The following is a 14,190-nucleotide window of genomic DNA, read 5'->3' on the forward strand; positions in this document are numbered from 1 at the left end:
GGTCCCTAAGGTGGAGGGAGCAGTCTCTACCCTAGCTAAGCGTACAACTATCCCCGTCGAGGACAGTTGTGCTTTCCTAGATCCTATGGATAAAAAATTGAAGGGTCTCCTTAAGAAAATTTTTATACATCAAGGTTTTATTCTCCAGCCTCTTGCATGCATTGCCCCAGTTACTGCTGCAGCGGCTTTTTGGTTCGAGTCTCTTGAGGAGGCTCTACAGGTGGAGACCCCGTTAGATGATATTTTAGACAGGATTAAAGCTCTTAAGTTAGCTAATTCCTTTATTTCTGACGCCGTTTTTCATTTAACCAAGCTAACGGCTAAGAATTCAGGTTTTGCCATTCTGGCGCGTATGGCGCTATGGCTTAAGTCCTGGTCAGCAGAGGTTACTTCAAAGTCTAAGCTTCTTAACATTCCCTTCAAGGCACAGACCCTATTCGGGCCTGGCCTGAAGGAGATCATCTCTGACATTACCGGAGGAAAAGGTCACGCCCTTCCTCAGGATAGGTCCAATAAGTTAAGGACCAAACAGAATAATTTTCGTTCCTTTCGAAACTTCAAGAGTGGCGCAGCTTCAGCTTCCTCTAGTACAAGAGGGAAATTTCGCCCAGTCCAAACCAGTCTGGAGACCTAACCAGGCTTGGAACAAGGGGAAGCAGGCCAAAAAAGCTGCTGCTGCCCCTAAGACAGCATGAAGGAGTAGCCCCCGATCCGGGACCGGATCTAGTCAGGGGCAGACTTTCCCTCTTCGCCCATGCTTGGGCAAGAGACGTCCAGGATCCCTGGGCACTAGAGATTGTTTCCCAGGGATATCTTCTGGAATTCAAAGGTTCATCTCCAAAGGGGAGATTTCATCTCTCACAACTATCTGCAAACCAGATAAAGAGAGAGGCATTCTTACGTTGTGTTCAAGACCTACTGGTTATGGGAGTGATCCACCCAGTTCCAAGGGAGGAACAGGGTCAGGGTTTCTATTCAAACCTATTTATAGTTCCCAAAAAAGAGGGAACTTTCAGACCAATCTTGGATCTCAAGATCCTAAACAAATTTCTCAGGGTCCCATCCTTCAAGATGGAGACAATCCGAACCATCCTCCCTATGATCCAGGAGGGTCAATATATGACTACCGTGGACTTAAAGGATGCTTATCTCCACATTCCGATTCACAGAGATCATCATCAGTTCCTAAGGTTTGCATTCCTAGACAGGCATTACCAGTTTGTGGCTCTTCCCTTCGGGTTAGCCACGGCACCAAGAATCTTTACGAAGGTTCTAGGGGCTCTTCTGGCGGTTCTAAGGCCACGGGCATAGCGGTGGCTCCTTACCTAGACGACATTCTAATCCAGGCGTCGACCTCTCAAATCGCCAAGTCCCATACGGACATTGTTCTGGCCTTTCTGAGGTCTCACGGGTGGAAAGTGAACAGAGAAAAGAGTTCTCTCTCTCCTCTCACAAGAGTTTCCTTCCTAGGAACTCTGATAGATTCAGTAGAAATGAAAATCTTTCTGACAGAGGTCAGGATATTAAAGCTTCTAACTTCTTGCCGTACTCTTCATTCCACTTCTCGGCCATCAGTGGCTCAGTGTGTGGAAATGATCGGCCTAATGGTAGCGGCAATGGACATAGTTCCGTTTGCCCGCCTGCATCTCAGACCACTGCAACTTTGCATGCTCAATCAGTGGAATGGGAACTACACAGATTTGTCTCCTCTGTTAAATCTGGATCAAGAGACCAGGGATTCTCTTCTCTGATGGTTATCTCGGGTCCATCTGTCCAGGGGAATGAGTTTCCGCAGACCAGAGTGGACTATAGTGACGACAGATGCCTGCCTTCTGGGCTGGGGCGCAGTCTGGAATCCCCTGAAGGCTCAGGGTTCGTGGACTCAGGAGGAAGCCCTCCTTCCGATAAACATTCTGGAACTAAGAGCGATATTCAATGCTCTTCAAGCTTGGCCTCAACTAGCTGCGGCCAGGTTCATCAGATTTCAGTCGGACAACGACTGTAGCCTATATCAACCATCAGGGGGGGACAAGGAGTCCCCTGGCAATGATGGAGGTTTCAAAGATAATTCTATGGGCAGAGGTTAACTCTTGCCATCTCTCAGCTATCCATATCCCAGGAGTAGAGAACTGGGAGGCGGATTTTCTAAGTCGGCAGACCTTTCATCCGGGGGAGTGGGAGCTCCATCCGGAGGTATTTGCCCAGCTGATTCAACTATGGGGCAAACCAGAACTGGATCTGATGGCGTCTCGTCAGAATGCCAAGCTTCCTTGTTACGGGTCCAGGTCAAGGGATCCCCAGGCAGCGCTGATAGATGCTCTAGCACTGCCCTTATCCTTCAGCCTGGCTTATGTGTTTCCACCATTTCCTCTCCTCCCTCGTCTGATTGCCAAGAGCTTCAGTGATTTTGATTTCACCTGCGTGGCCACGCAGGACTTGGTATGCAGATCTGGTGGACATGTCATCCTTTCCACCATGGACTCTGCCGCTGAGGCAGGACCTTCTACTCCAAGGTCCATTCAAGCATCCAAATCGTGGAGATTGAACGCTTGATTTTATCAAAACGTGGTTTCTCCGAGTTGGTCATTGATACCTTGATTCAGGCTCGAAAGCCTGTCACCAGGAAAATCTATCATAAAATATGGTGTAAATATCTTCATTGGTGTGAATCCAAGGGTTACTCATGGAGTAAGGTCAGGATTCCTAGGATATTATCTTTTCTCCAAGAAGGATTGGAAAAGGGATTATCAGCTAGTTCCTTAAAGAGACAGATTTCTGCTCTGTCCTTCTGCACAAGCGTCTGGCAGATGTTCCAGACGTTCAGGCGTTTTGTCAGGCTTTAGTTAGAATCAAGCCTGTGTTTAAACCTGTTGCTCCGCCATGGAGTTTAAATTTAGTTCTTAAAGTTCTTCAAGGGGTTCCGTTTGAACCTTTGCATTCCATAGATATTAAGCTTTTATCTTGGAAAGTTCTGTTCTTAGTGGCTATCTCTTCGGCTTGAAGAGTTTCAGAGTTATCTGCCTTACAGTGTGATTCCCCTTATCTGATCTTCCATGCAGATAAGGTAGTTTTGCGTACCAAACCTGGGTTTCTTCCTAAGGTAGTATCTAATAAGAATATCAATCAGGAAATTGTTGTTCCGTCACTGTGTCCTAATCCTTCTTCAAAGAAGGAACGTCTGTTACACAATCTTGACGTGGTTAGTGCTTTAAAGTTTTATTTACAAGCTACTAAGGATTTTCGTCAAACATCGGCATTGTTTGTTGTCTACTCTGGAAGGAGGAGAGGCCAAAAGGCTTCGACAACTTCTCTTTCTTTTTGGCTGAGAAGCATAATCCGGTTACTTTATGAGACTGCTGGCCAACAGCCTCCTGAAAGAATTACAGCTCATTCTACTAGAGCGGTAGCTTCCACATGGGCTTTTAAAAATGAGGCCTCTGTTGAACAGATTTGTAAGGCGGCGACTTGGTCTTCGCTTCATACTTTTGCTAAATTTTACAAATTTGATACTTGTGCTTCTTCGGAGGCTATTTTTGGGAGAAAGGTCTTACAGGCAGTGGTGCCTTCCGTTTAAGTTCCTGCCTTGTCCCTCCCTTCATCCGTGTCCTAAAGCTTTGGTATTGGTATCCCACAAGTAATGGATGAACCCGTGGACTGGATACACCTTACAAGAGAAAACTAAATTTATGCTTACCTGATAAATTTCTTTCTCTTGTGGTGTATCCAGTCCACGGCCCGCCCTGTCACTTTAAGGCAGGTGTTTTTATTTTTAAAACTACAGTCACCACTGCACCCTATAGTTTCTCCTTTTTCGAATGACTGGAGGTGGGGGTTAGGGGAGGAGCTATATAGCTCTGCTGTGGGTGTCCTCTTGCAACTTCCTGTTGGGAAGGAGAATATCCCACAAGTAATGGATGGACCCGTGGACTGGATACACCACAAGAGAGAGAAATTTATCAGGTAAGCATAAATTTTGTTTTTGACTAGAATGTCCCTTTAACACATAAATACATATGTACACATATTAACACATACATACATACATACATACATACATACATACATACATACATACATACATACATACATATGTATATAAATAAGTGAATTTGAGCCATTTGCAGTTAAGTAGATGAAAACATGTAAAAGCATATTTATGCAATATTCATATTTGATAAAGTGTTACACTGTGTATTTACTGTAAATATTCCCCATTCCAATGTTCTGCACATACCAGAATGGTTTATGTATTTCTAAATAGATATTCCTATATATATATATCTGTATATCTATACCTGTATATATGGCAACTGATTTCTCTAAGTTTTACTGAGGGTAAATTAAGGTGTCTTTTACTGCCTACCCATAGGATCACACTCTTCACATGCCTAAACTGTGGCTCTTGGGGATGCCAGTGACTGTGTGTGTTACTTTGTCATCGGTTACATCTCAAAAATGTAGCGTAACAAATAAAATTTTGCAATTTATTACAATTTTCATACATTAGAAAACGTTACTGAGGTACATACAGGGAGTGCAGAATTATTAGGCAAGTTGTATTTTTGAGGATTAATTTTATTATTGAACAACAACCATGTTCTCAATAAACCCAAAAATATCATTAATATCAAAGCTGAATAGTTTTGGAAGTAGTTTTTAGTTTGTTTTTAGTTATAGCTATTTTAGGGGGATATCTGTGTGTGCAGGTGACTATTACTGTGCATAATTATTAGGCAACTTAACAAAAAACAAATATATACCCATTTCAATTATTTATTTTTACCAGTGAAACCAATATAACATCTCAACATTCACAAATATACATTTCTGACATTCAAAAACAAAACAAAAACAAATCAGTGACCAATATAGCCACCTTTCTTTGCAAGGACACTCAAAAGCCTGCCATCCATGGATTCTGTCAGTGTTTTGATCTGTTCACCATCAACATTGCGTGCAGCAACCACAGCCTCCCAGCAACTGTTCAGAGAGGTGTACTGTTTTCCCTCCTTGTAAATCTCACATTTGATGATGGACCACAGGTTCTCAATGGGGTTCAGATCAGGTGAACAAGGCGGCCATGTCATTAGATTTTCTTCTTTTATACCCTTTCTTGCCAGCCACGCTGTGGAGTACTTGGACGCGTGTGATGGAGCATTGTCCTGCATGAAAATCATGTTTTTCTTGAAGGATGCAGACTTCTTCCTGTACCACTGCTTGAAGAAGGTGTCTTCCAGAAACTGGCAGTAGGACTGGGAGTTGAGCTTGACTCCGTCCTCAACCCGAAAAGGCCCCACAAGCTCATCTTTGATGATACCAGCCCAAACCAGTACTCCACCTCCACCTTGCTGGTGTCTGAGTCGGACTGGAGCTCTCTGCCCTTTACCAATCCAGCCACGGGCCCATCCATCTGGCCCATCAAGACTCACTCTCATTTCATCAGTCCATAAAACCTTAGAAAAATCAGTCTTGAGATATTTCTTGGCCCAGTCTTGACGTTTCAGCTTGTGTGTCTTGTTCAGTGGTGGTCGTCTTTCAGCCTTTCTTACCTTGGCCATGTCTCTGAGTATTGCACACCTTGTGCTTTTGGGCACTCCAGTGATGTTGCAGCTCTGAAATATGGCCAAACTGGTGGCAAGTGGCATCTTGGCAGCTGCACGCTTGACTTTTCTCAGTTCATGGGCAGTTATTTTGCGCCTTGGTTTTTCCACACGCTTCTTGCGACCCTGTTGACTATTTTGAATGAAACGCTTGATTGTTCGATGATCACGCTTCAGAAGCTTTGCAATTTTAAGAGTGCTGCATCCCTCTGCAAGATATCTCACTATTTTTTACTTTTCTGAGCCTGTCAAGTCCTTCTTTTGACCCATTTTGCCAAAGGAAAGGAAGTTGCCTATTAATTATGCACACCTGATATAGGGTGTTGATGTCATTAGACCACACCCCTTCTCATTACAGAGATGCACATCACCTAATATGCTTAATTGGTAGTAGGCTTTCGAGCCTATACAGCTTGGAGTAAGACAACATGCATAAAGAGGATGATGTGGTCAAAATACTCTTTTGCCTAATAATTCTGCACTCCCTGTATTGTGGTAGAATTAGATTCCCATTTAAATAACTATATATATGCCCCTATTTATATAAATAAACTCATTCTTCAGATCTGAGTCCTTGCATGCTGCACAGTGATTGCTGTTGTGTTCACCAGTTAACGTTCATTACTGTAGCACTGCCAAACCTCAAAGGTGCCTGTTGCCCTTAATTTGAAAGGTGACTTTTTTGCATGTCTAGTGCACTTCGCTGAGCAAACAGATGGATAACAAAGGGAGACTTAAAGGGACAGTCTAGTCAAAATTAAACTTTCATGATTCTGATAGGGCATTCAATTTTAAACAACTTTCCAATTTACTTTTATCATCAACTTTATTTTGTTCGCTTGTTATTCTTTGTTGGAAGCTAAACCTAGGTAGGCACATATGCTAATTTCGGAGGCCTTGAAGGCCAGCTCTTATCTCGTATTTTGACAGTTTTTCACACCAAGACTGTGCTAGTCATGTGTGCCATATAAATAATATTGTGCTCACTCCCGTGGAGTTACTTATGAGTCAGCACTGATTGGCTAAAATGCAAGTCTGTCAAACGAACTTAAATAAGGGGGCAGTCTGCAGAATCTTAAATACAAGGTAATCACAGCGGTAAAAAGTATATTCGTATAACAGTCTTGGTTTTGCAAAACTGGGGAAAGGGTAATAAAGGGATTATCTATCTTTTTAAACAATAACAATTCTGCAATAGACGGTCCCTTTAATAAAAAAATAAAATAAAGGTAGGATGAGGTTGCAGGACAGGAGCGCCACCTCCTATATCCCTGTACCCCTGGTATTTCACTTTTTTGTGGATATTTAGCTTTGCAGACCCGCATGTTATAGTCTAGAACAGGTATGCCCAAAAGATAGATTGGGATCTGTCAGTACATGAATAGACTGTGCTTTTCTATTCTCTTCTCAATCATTTGTGAAAGTTATTGACTCAAGTTAAAGGAAGTGTAAAACAAATGTTGTGTGCAAGTATATTCTGCACTAGAGGGGCCTTAATTAAAAAAGGGTGATTTTGCTCAAGAATAATGAATAAAGATCCATTTCACATGCACGTGCAAGGTTAGAGCAAATTATGTACAGTCATTTTTATATGCACACTTTCTGAGGCACCTGCTACTGCTGAACATGTGCAAAAGTTCACTGTGTATATGTATAAGAGTCTGTGATTGGCTGATGGCTGTCACATGATACAGGGGGCGACATATTGGTGTCAATTTTTAAAATTTGTCAAAAAAAAAATCTACTGCTCATTTAAAATTCAAATTGCTATTTCATTGTCTTTTTTTTATTCACACGTTAATTAATACTACTATATTTAATGGTCCTTATTTATTTTCTCTTGTTGCCTTTTCCAGGACAAATTGCTTACCAAGGACGAAGTCTTACAAAACTGGAATATGTTTGTAGGAAGCCAAGCTACTAATTATGGTGAAGATCTTACGAGGAACCACGATGAGCTGTGAATCTTAACTGTGATCTTAATTTTTATTCACTTGACTTTTACTAAACTTCATATTTGCACCAACAAAAACTAAACTTTTTTTTCCCCATTACCTCAAACTGTGTTTTTTACACTAGTTTTTAGTGTTTGAGAAAGGATTACAAACTGGCTTTAATGTGATCATGATTGCAAGGTCTGTTTTTGTAGATTTGTTTTTATATATTATTTTTATTATTATTAGAACAGTTAAATATAGGAACTTTAAATGCAAAAGTGCAGTCATTTGTGTTAGCTAATTGCTGTATGTTATTTTTTAATAATTAAGAAGATGAAACTTTTGCCTTGTACATATAAATCTTTATAAAAGATTGTCATTTTGTTTACCGTTTGAGAATAACAATTAATTTAATTGTATATTGTGTTTGAAAGTTTTATACAGTACAGCTCGTACCTGTACTAAAATGACAAGATGTAAAGATTTAACATTATCAGTATTCCTAATAAACAAAACATTTTAAATACATTTTTGTTTCCGTATTTTATCAAAGAATTAGACTGAAAACAAGACATTCAAATTGATATATTTGCTTTGCATGGAAATGTAGTAAAACTATACGTTATCATCGAAAGTATTTTTGGCTCTTCTTTCAACTAGCCTGGGGTGTGCAGACTTTTTATGTATAGAGCCAGACACATTTTACTCACACTTATACAAAAGATAAAACATTAACATTTAAAGGGACAAAATTAAACTTCATGATTCAGACATAGCATACAAGTTTAAAAAAAAAAACTTTCCAATTTAATTCCATTATCAAAATGTGCATAGTCTAGTCAAAATTAAACTTTCATGATTCAGACAGGGCATGCAATTTTAAACAACTTTCCAATTTACTTCTATTATCAAATTTGCTTTGTTCAATTGGTATTCTTAGTGGAAAGCTAAACCTAGTTAGGTTCATATGCTAATTTCAAAGCCCTTGAAGGCCGACTCTCTTATCTGAATGCATTTGACAGTTTTTCACAGCTTAGAGGGTGTTGGTTCATATGTGCCATATAGATAACAACATTGTGATCACGCCCGTGGAGTTACTTATGAGAGGGAGCTGATTGGCTAAAATGCAAGTCTGTCAAAAAATAACTGAAATAAGGGGGCAGTCTGCAAAGGCTTAGATACAAGGTAATCACAGTGGTAAGGAACGACTAATAAAGGGATTATCTATCTTTTTAAACAATTTTCATTCTGGAGTAGACTGTCCCTTTAACTGCAAGTAAGTGCAACACCCATGTGGTGGTGCGATACATCCGACAGGATCACCCAGGGGGTTGATTGTAGGGCCTTGAAGGGATACTAAACCCAAATTTCTTTAATGATTTAGATAGAGCATTTAATTTTAAGCAATTTTTCTAATTTACTTCTATTAATTTTTCTTCATTCTCTTTCTATCTTTATTTAAAAAGCAGGAAAGAATAATTTCACCTTGCACATCGGGGAATCACATAAACCCCGCCGGCAGTTCATAAAGTGCAGTAAGTCGGATAAACTAGGAATGTCCAGAAATGTGCGTAAATAAACATTTCCTGGAGTCGCCAGTGATTTACGGCACTTTAGAAACTGCCGGAGCATAAGAATTTTTTTTTAAATCTCCCGTAAAAGTCTAACCCACCTCCCAAAAATAAACCCGACACGTAAAAAACCCTATTTTTTTCTTAAATGGAAAGAGTCCACAGCTGCATTCCATTATTTTTGGGAAATAAGAACCTGGCCACCAGGAGGAGGCAAAGACAACCCAGCCAAAGGCTTAAATACTCTTCCCACTCCCCTCATCCCCCAATCATTCTTTGCCTTTCATCCCAGGAAGATGGCAGAGAAGTGTCAGAGATGCAGGGAGTTTCTTTCTGCGAAACCATCCCGACTCATATTAACAGCACGTCAAGCAATCAGCGTTGTCGAATTTCGCTTCGCTGCCTGCTTTCTTCTCTCAAGTCCATGGCGGAGGTGATGCTACTATCCGTCACACTTGAAAGGCTGTGTTCCTGTTCCACGGTGTAGATTCCGGTAAGATCGTTTCTTTCATGTAATTGGCAAGAGTCCATGAGCTAGTGACATATGGGATATACAATCCTACCAGGAGGGGCAAAGTTTCCCAAACCTCAAAATGCCTATAAATACACCCCTCACCACACCCACAATTCAGTTTTACAAACTTTGCCTCCTATGGAGGTGGTGAAGTAAGTTTGTGCTAAGATTTCTACGTTGATATGCGCTTCTCAGCATTGTTGAAGCCCGATTCCTCTCAGAGTACAGCGAATGTCAGAGGGACGTGAAGGGAGTATCACCTATTGAATACGATGATTTCTCTAACGGGGGTCTTTTTCATGGGTTCTCTGTTATCGGTCGTAGAGATTCATCTCCTACCTCCCTTTTCAGATCGACGATATACTCTCAAATTTACCATTACCTCTACTAAGAACTATTTTAGTACTGGTTTGGCTATCTGCTATATGTGGATGGGTGTCTTTTGGTAAGTATGTTTTCATTTACTTAAGACACTCTCAGCTATGGTTTGGCACTTTATGCAAATTATATAAAGTTCTAAATATATGTATTGTACTTATATTTGCCATGAGTCAGGTTAATGTATTTCCTTCTGCAGACTGTCAGTTTCATATTTGGGAATATAAACACTTTAAGAAATGTATTTCTTACCTGGGGTTTAGTCTTTTTCAATTTGACTACTTTTTGCATTTGCGGTTATTAGGCCCGCGGGTGCGTCAAATGTTAGACTTTTACGTCATTTTTGGCGCAAACGTTTTTGGCACGGGAAATTACGTTTTTGACGCAACTTCGTCATTTCCGGCGTCATACGTGACGTTGAGAGATTTCACACGGCAGCATCATTAGTGACGCAAGTGTGTCATTTCCGGTCATTTTTGGCGCCAAAAAAGTTTACGTTACGTTGTGCGTCATACTTGGCGCCAATTTTTTCTTCATTATTTCAATACCCCATTGTTGTTTGCCTCCTGCTTTCTTTTCTATCAAGAGGCCTATGCTTTTGCATTTTATCCCATTCCTGAAACTGTCATTTAAGGAAATAGATAATTTTGCTTTATATGTTGTTTTTTTCTCTTACATTGAGCAAGATGTCCCAATCTGATCCTGCCTCTGAAGTTTCTGCTGGAACATTGCTGCCTGACATGGGTTCTACAAAAGCTAAGTGCATTTGTTGTAAAATTGTAGAAATTATTCCACCGAATGTCATTTGTAATAGTTGTCATGATAAACTTTTACATGCAGATAGTGTTTCTATCAGTAATAGTACATTGCCAGTTGCAGTTCCTTCAACTTCTAATGTGCATGATATACCTGTAAATTTTAAAGAATTTGTTTCTGAATCTATTATGAAGGCTTTGTCTGCATTTCCACCTTCTAATAAACGTAAAAGGTCTATTAAAACTTCTCATTAAGCTGATGAAATTTCAAATGACCAACAACATAATAATTCATCCTCTTCTGATGAGGATCTATCTGAAACAGAAGATCCTTCCTCAGATATTGACACTGACAAATCTACTTATTTATTTAAAATAGAGTATATGCGTTCTTTATTAAAAGAAGTGTTAATTACTTTGGATATTGAGGTAACCAGTCCTATTGACGTTCAGTCTAATAAATGTTTAAATTCTGTTTTTAAACCTCCTGTGGTTTCCCCAGGTGTTTTTCCCATTCCTGAAGCTATTTCTGATATGATTTCTAGGGAATGGAATAAGCCAGGTACTTCCTTTATTCCTTCTTCAAGGTTTAAGAGATTGTATCCTTTACCAGCAAAATCTATAGAGTTTTGGGAAAAGATCCCCAAAGTTGATGGGGCTATTTCTACTCTTGCTAAACGTACCACTATTCCTATGGAAGATAGCACTTCCTTTAAGGATCCTTTAGATAGGAAGCTTGAATCTTATCTAAGGAAGGCCTATTTATATTCAGGTCATCTTCTCAGACCTGCTATTTCTTTGGGTGATGTTGCGGCTGCATCAACTTTTTGGTTGGAAAATTTAGCGCAACATGAATTGGATTCTGACATATCTAGCATTGTTCGCTTACTGCAACATGCTAATCATTTTATTTGTGATGCAATTTTTGATATTATCAAAATTGATGTTAGATCCATGTCTTTAGCTGTATTAGCTAGAAGAGCTTTGTGGCTTAAATCTTGGAATGCTGATATGACATCTAAATCTAGATTACTATCTCTTTCTTTCCAAGGTAATAATTTATTTGGTTCTCAGTTGGATTCTATTATTTCAACTATCACTGGAGGAAAAGGAGTTTTTTTGCCTCAGGATAAAAAACCTAAGGGTAAATCTAAGGCTTCTAACCGTTTTCGTTCTTTTCGTCAGAATAAGGAACAAAAACTCAATCCTCCTCCCAAGGAATCTGCTTCCAGTTGGAAGCCTTCCTCAAATTGGAATAAATCCAAGCCATTTAGGAAACCAAAGTCTGCCCCTAAGTCCGCATGAAGGTGCGGCCCTCATTCCAGCTCAGCTGGTAGGGGGCAGATTAAGGTTTTTCAAGGATTGGATAAAATCTGTCCAAAATCATTGGATTCAGAGCATTGTCTCTCAAGGGTATCGAATAGGATTCAAAGTAAGACCTCCTGTGAGAAGATTTTTTCTCTCACGCATCCCTGTAAATCCAGTAAAAGCTCAGGCTTTTCTGAAGTGTGTTTCAGACCTGGAGTCTTCAGGGGTAATCATGCCAGTTCCTCCTCAGGAACAAGGTTTGGGGTTTTATTCAAACCTATTCATTGTACCAAAGAAAGAAAATTTGTTCAGACCAGTTCTGGATCTGAAAAGTTTGAATCTTTATGTAAGAGTACCAACTTTCAAGATGGTGACTATAAGGACTATTCTGCCTTTTGTTCAGCAAGGACATTATATGTCCACAATAGACTTGCAGGATGCATACCTTCATATTCCGATTCATCCAGAACACTATCAGTTTCTGAGATTCTCTTTTCTAGACAAGCATTACCAATTTGTTGCTCTTCCATTTGGCCTAGCAACATCTCCAAGAATCTTTTCAAAGGTTCTGGGTGCCCTACTATCTGTAATAAGAGAACAGGGTATTGCAGTGTTTCCTTATTTGGACGATATCTTGGTACTAGCTCAGTCTTTACATACTGCAGAATCTCACACGAATCAACTAGTGTTGTTTCTTCGGAAACATGGTTGGAGGATCAATTTACCAAAAAGTTTCTTGATTCCTCAGACAAGGGTCACCTTTTTAGGCTTCCAGATAGATTCAGTGTCCATGACTCTGTCTCTAACAGACAAGAGACGTTTAAAATTGGTCGCAGCATGTCGGCTCCTTCAGTCTCAGTCATTCCCTTCAGTGGCTATGTGCATGGAAGTTTTAGGTCTCATGACTGCAGCATCGGACGCAATCCCCTTTGCTCATTTTCACATGAGACCTCTACAGCTTTGTATGCTGAATCAATGGTGCAGGGATTATACAAAGATATCACAATTAATATCCTTGAATCCCAATGTACGACACTCTCTGACATGGTGGATAGATCACCATTGTTTGGTTCAAGGGGCTTCTTTTGTTCGCCCAACCTGGACTGTGATCACAACAGATGCGAGTCTTTCAGGTTGGGGAGCTGTTTGGGGGTCTCTGACAGCACAAGGGGTTTGGAAATCTCAAGAGGCGAGATTACCAATAAATATTTTAGAACTCCGTCCAATTCTCAGGGCTCTTCAGTTCTGGCCTCTACTAAAGAGAGAACCATTCATTTGTTTTCAGACAGACAATATCACAACTGTGGCTTATGTCAATCATCAGGTTTTGGACTCACAGTCCCCAAGCTATGAAAGAAGTATCTCGGATACTTGCTTGGGCGGAATCCAGCTCCTGTCTAATCTCTGCGGTGCATATCCCAGGTGTAGACAATTGGGAGGCGGATTATCTCAGCCGCCAGACTTTACATCCAGGGGAGTGGTCTCTCCATCCAGATGTGTTTTCTCAGATTGTTCAGATGTGGGGGCTTCCAGAGATAGATCTCATGGCCTCTCATCTAAACAAGAAACTTCCCAGATACCTGTCCAGGTCCAGGGATGTTCAGACGGAAGCAGTGAATGCACTGACACTTCCTTGGTGTTATCAACCTGCTTACATCTTCCTGCCTCTAGTTCTCCTTCCAAGAGTGATTTCCAAAATCATCATGGAACAGTCTTTTGTGTTGCTGGTGGCTCCAGCATGGCCACACAGGTTTTGGTATGCAGATCTGGTTCGGATGTCCAGTTGCCCGCCTTGGTCACTTCCGTTACGGCCGGACCTACTATCTCAAGGTCCGTTTTTCCATCAGGATCTCAAATCATTACATTTGAAGGTATGGAAATTGAACGCTTAGTTCTAAGTCATAGAGGTTTCTCTGATTCAGTGATTAATACTATGTTACAAGCTCGTAAATCTGTCTCTAGAAAGATTTATTATAGAGTTTGGAAGACTTACATTTCATGGTGTTCTCATAAATTCTCCTGGCATTCTTTTAGAATTCCTAGAATTTTGCAGTTTCTTCAGGATGGTTTTGATAAGGGTTTGTCTGCAAGTTCCTTGAAAGGACAAATCTCCGCTCTTTCTGTTTT

The 14,190-nt window shown here is 40.4% G+C and overlaps 1 protein-coding gene across 2 annotated transcripts in view; it reads left to right on the forward strand.

Annotated features, from left to right (window-relative positions):
- RCN1 (reticulocalbin 1) overlaps nucleotides 1-8,065 on the forward strand; it is an 83,232-nt gene extending 75,167 nt beyond the window's left edge. For both annotated transcript variants that reach the window (XM_053720402.1, XM_053720401.1), the window contains exon 7: nucleotides 7,457-8,065. In XM_053720402.1, coding sequence (XP_053576377.1) covers nucleotides 7,457-7,564 — 108 coding nt within the window. In that variant the 3' untranslated portion in view covers nucleotides 7,565-8,065. The remainder of the gene's footprint in view (nucleotides 1-7,456) is intronic.
- The last annotated feature ends 6,125 nt before the right edge of the window (nucleotides 8,066-14,190 follow it).

This window comes from Bombina bombina, chromosome 7 (genome assembly GCF_027579735.1).
Source record: "Bombina bombina isolate aBomBom1 chromosome 7, aBomBom1.pri, whole genome shotgun sequence".
Classification (NCBI taxonomy): Eukaryota; Metazoa; Chordata; class Amphibia; order Anura; family Bombinatoridae; genus Bombina; species Bombina bombina.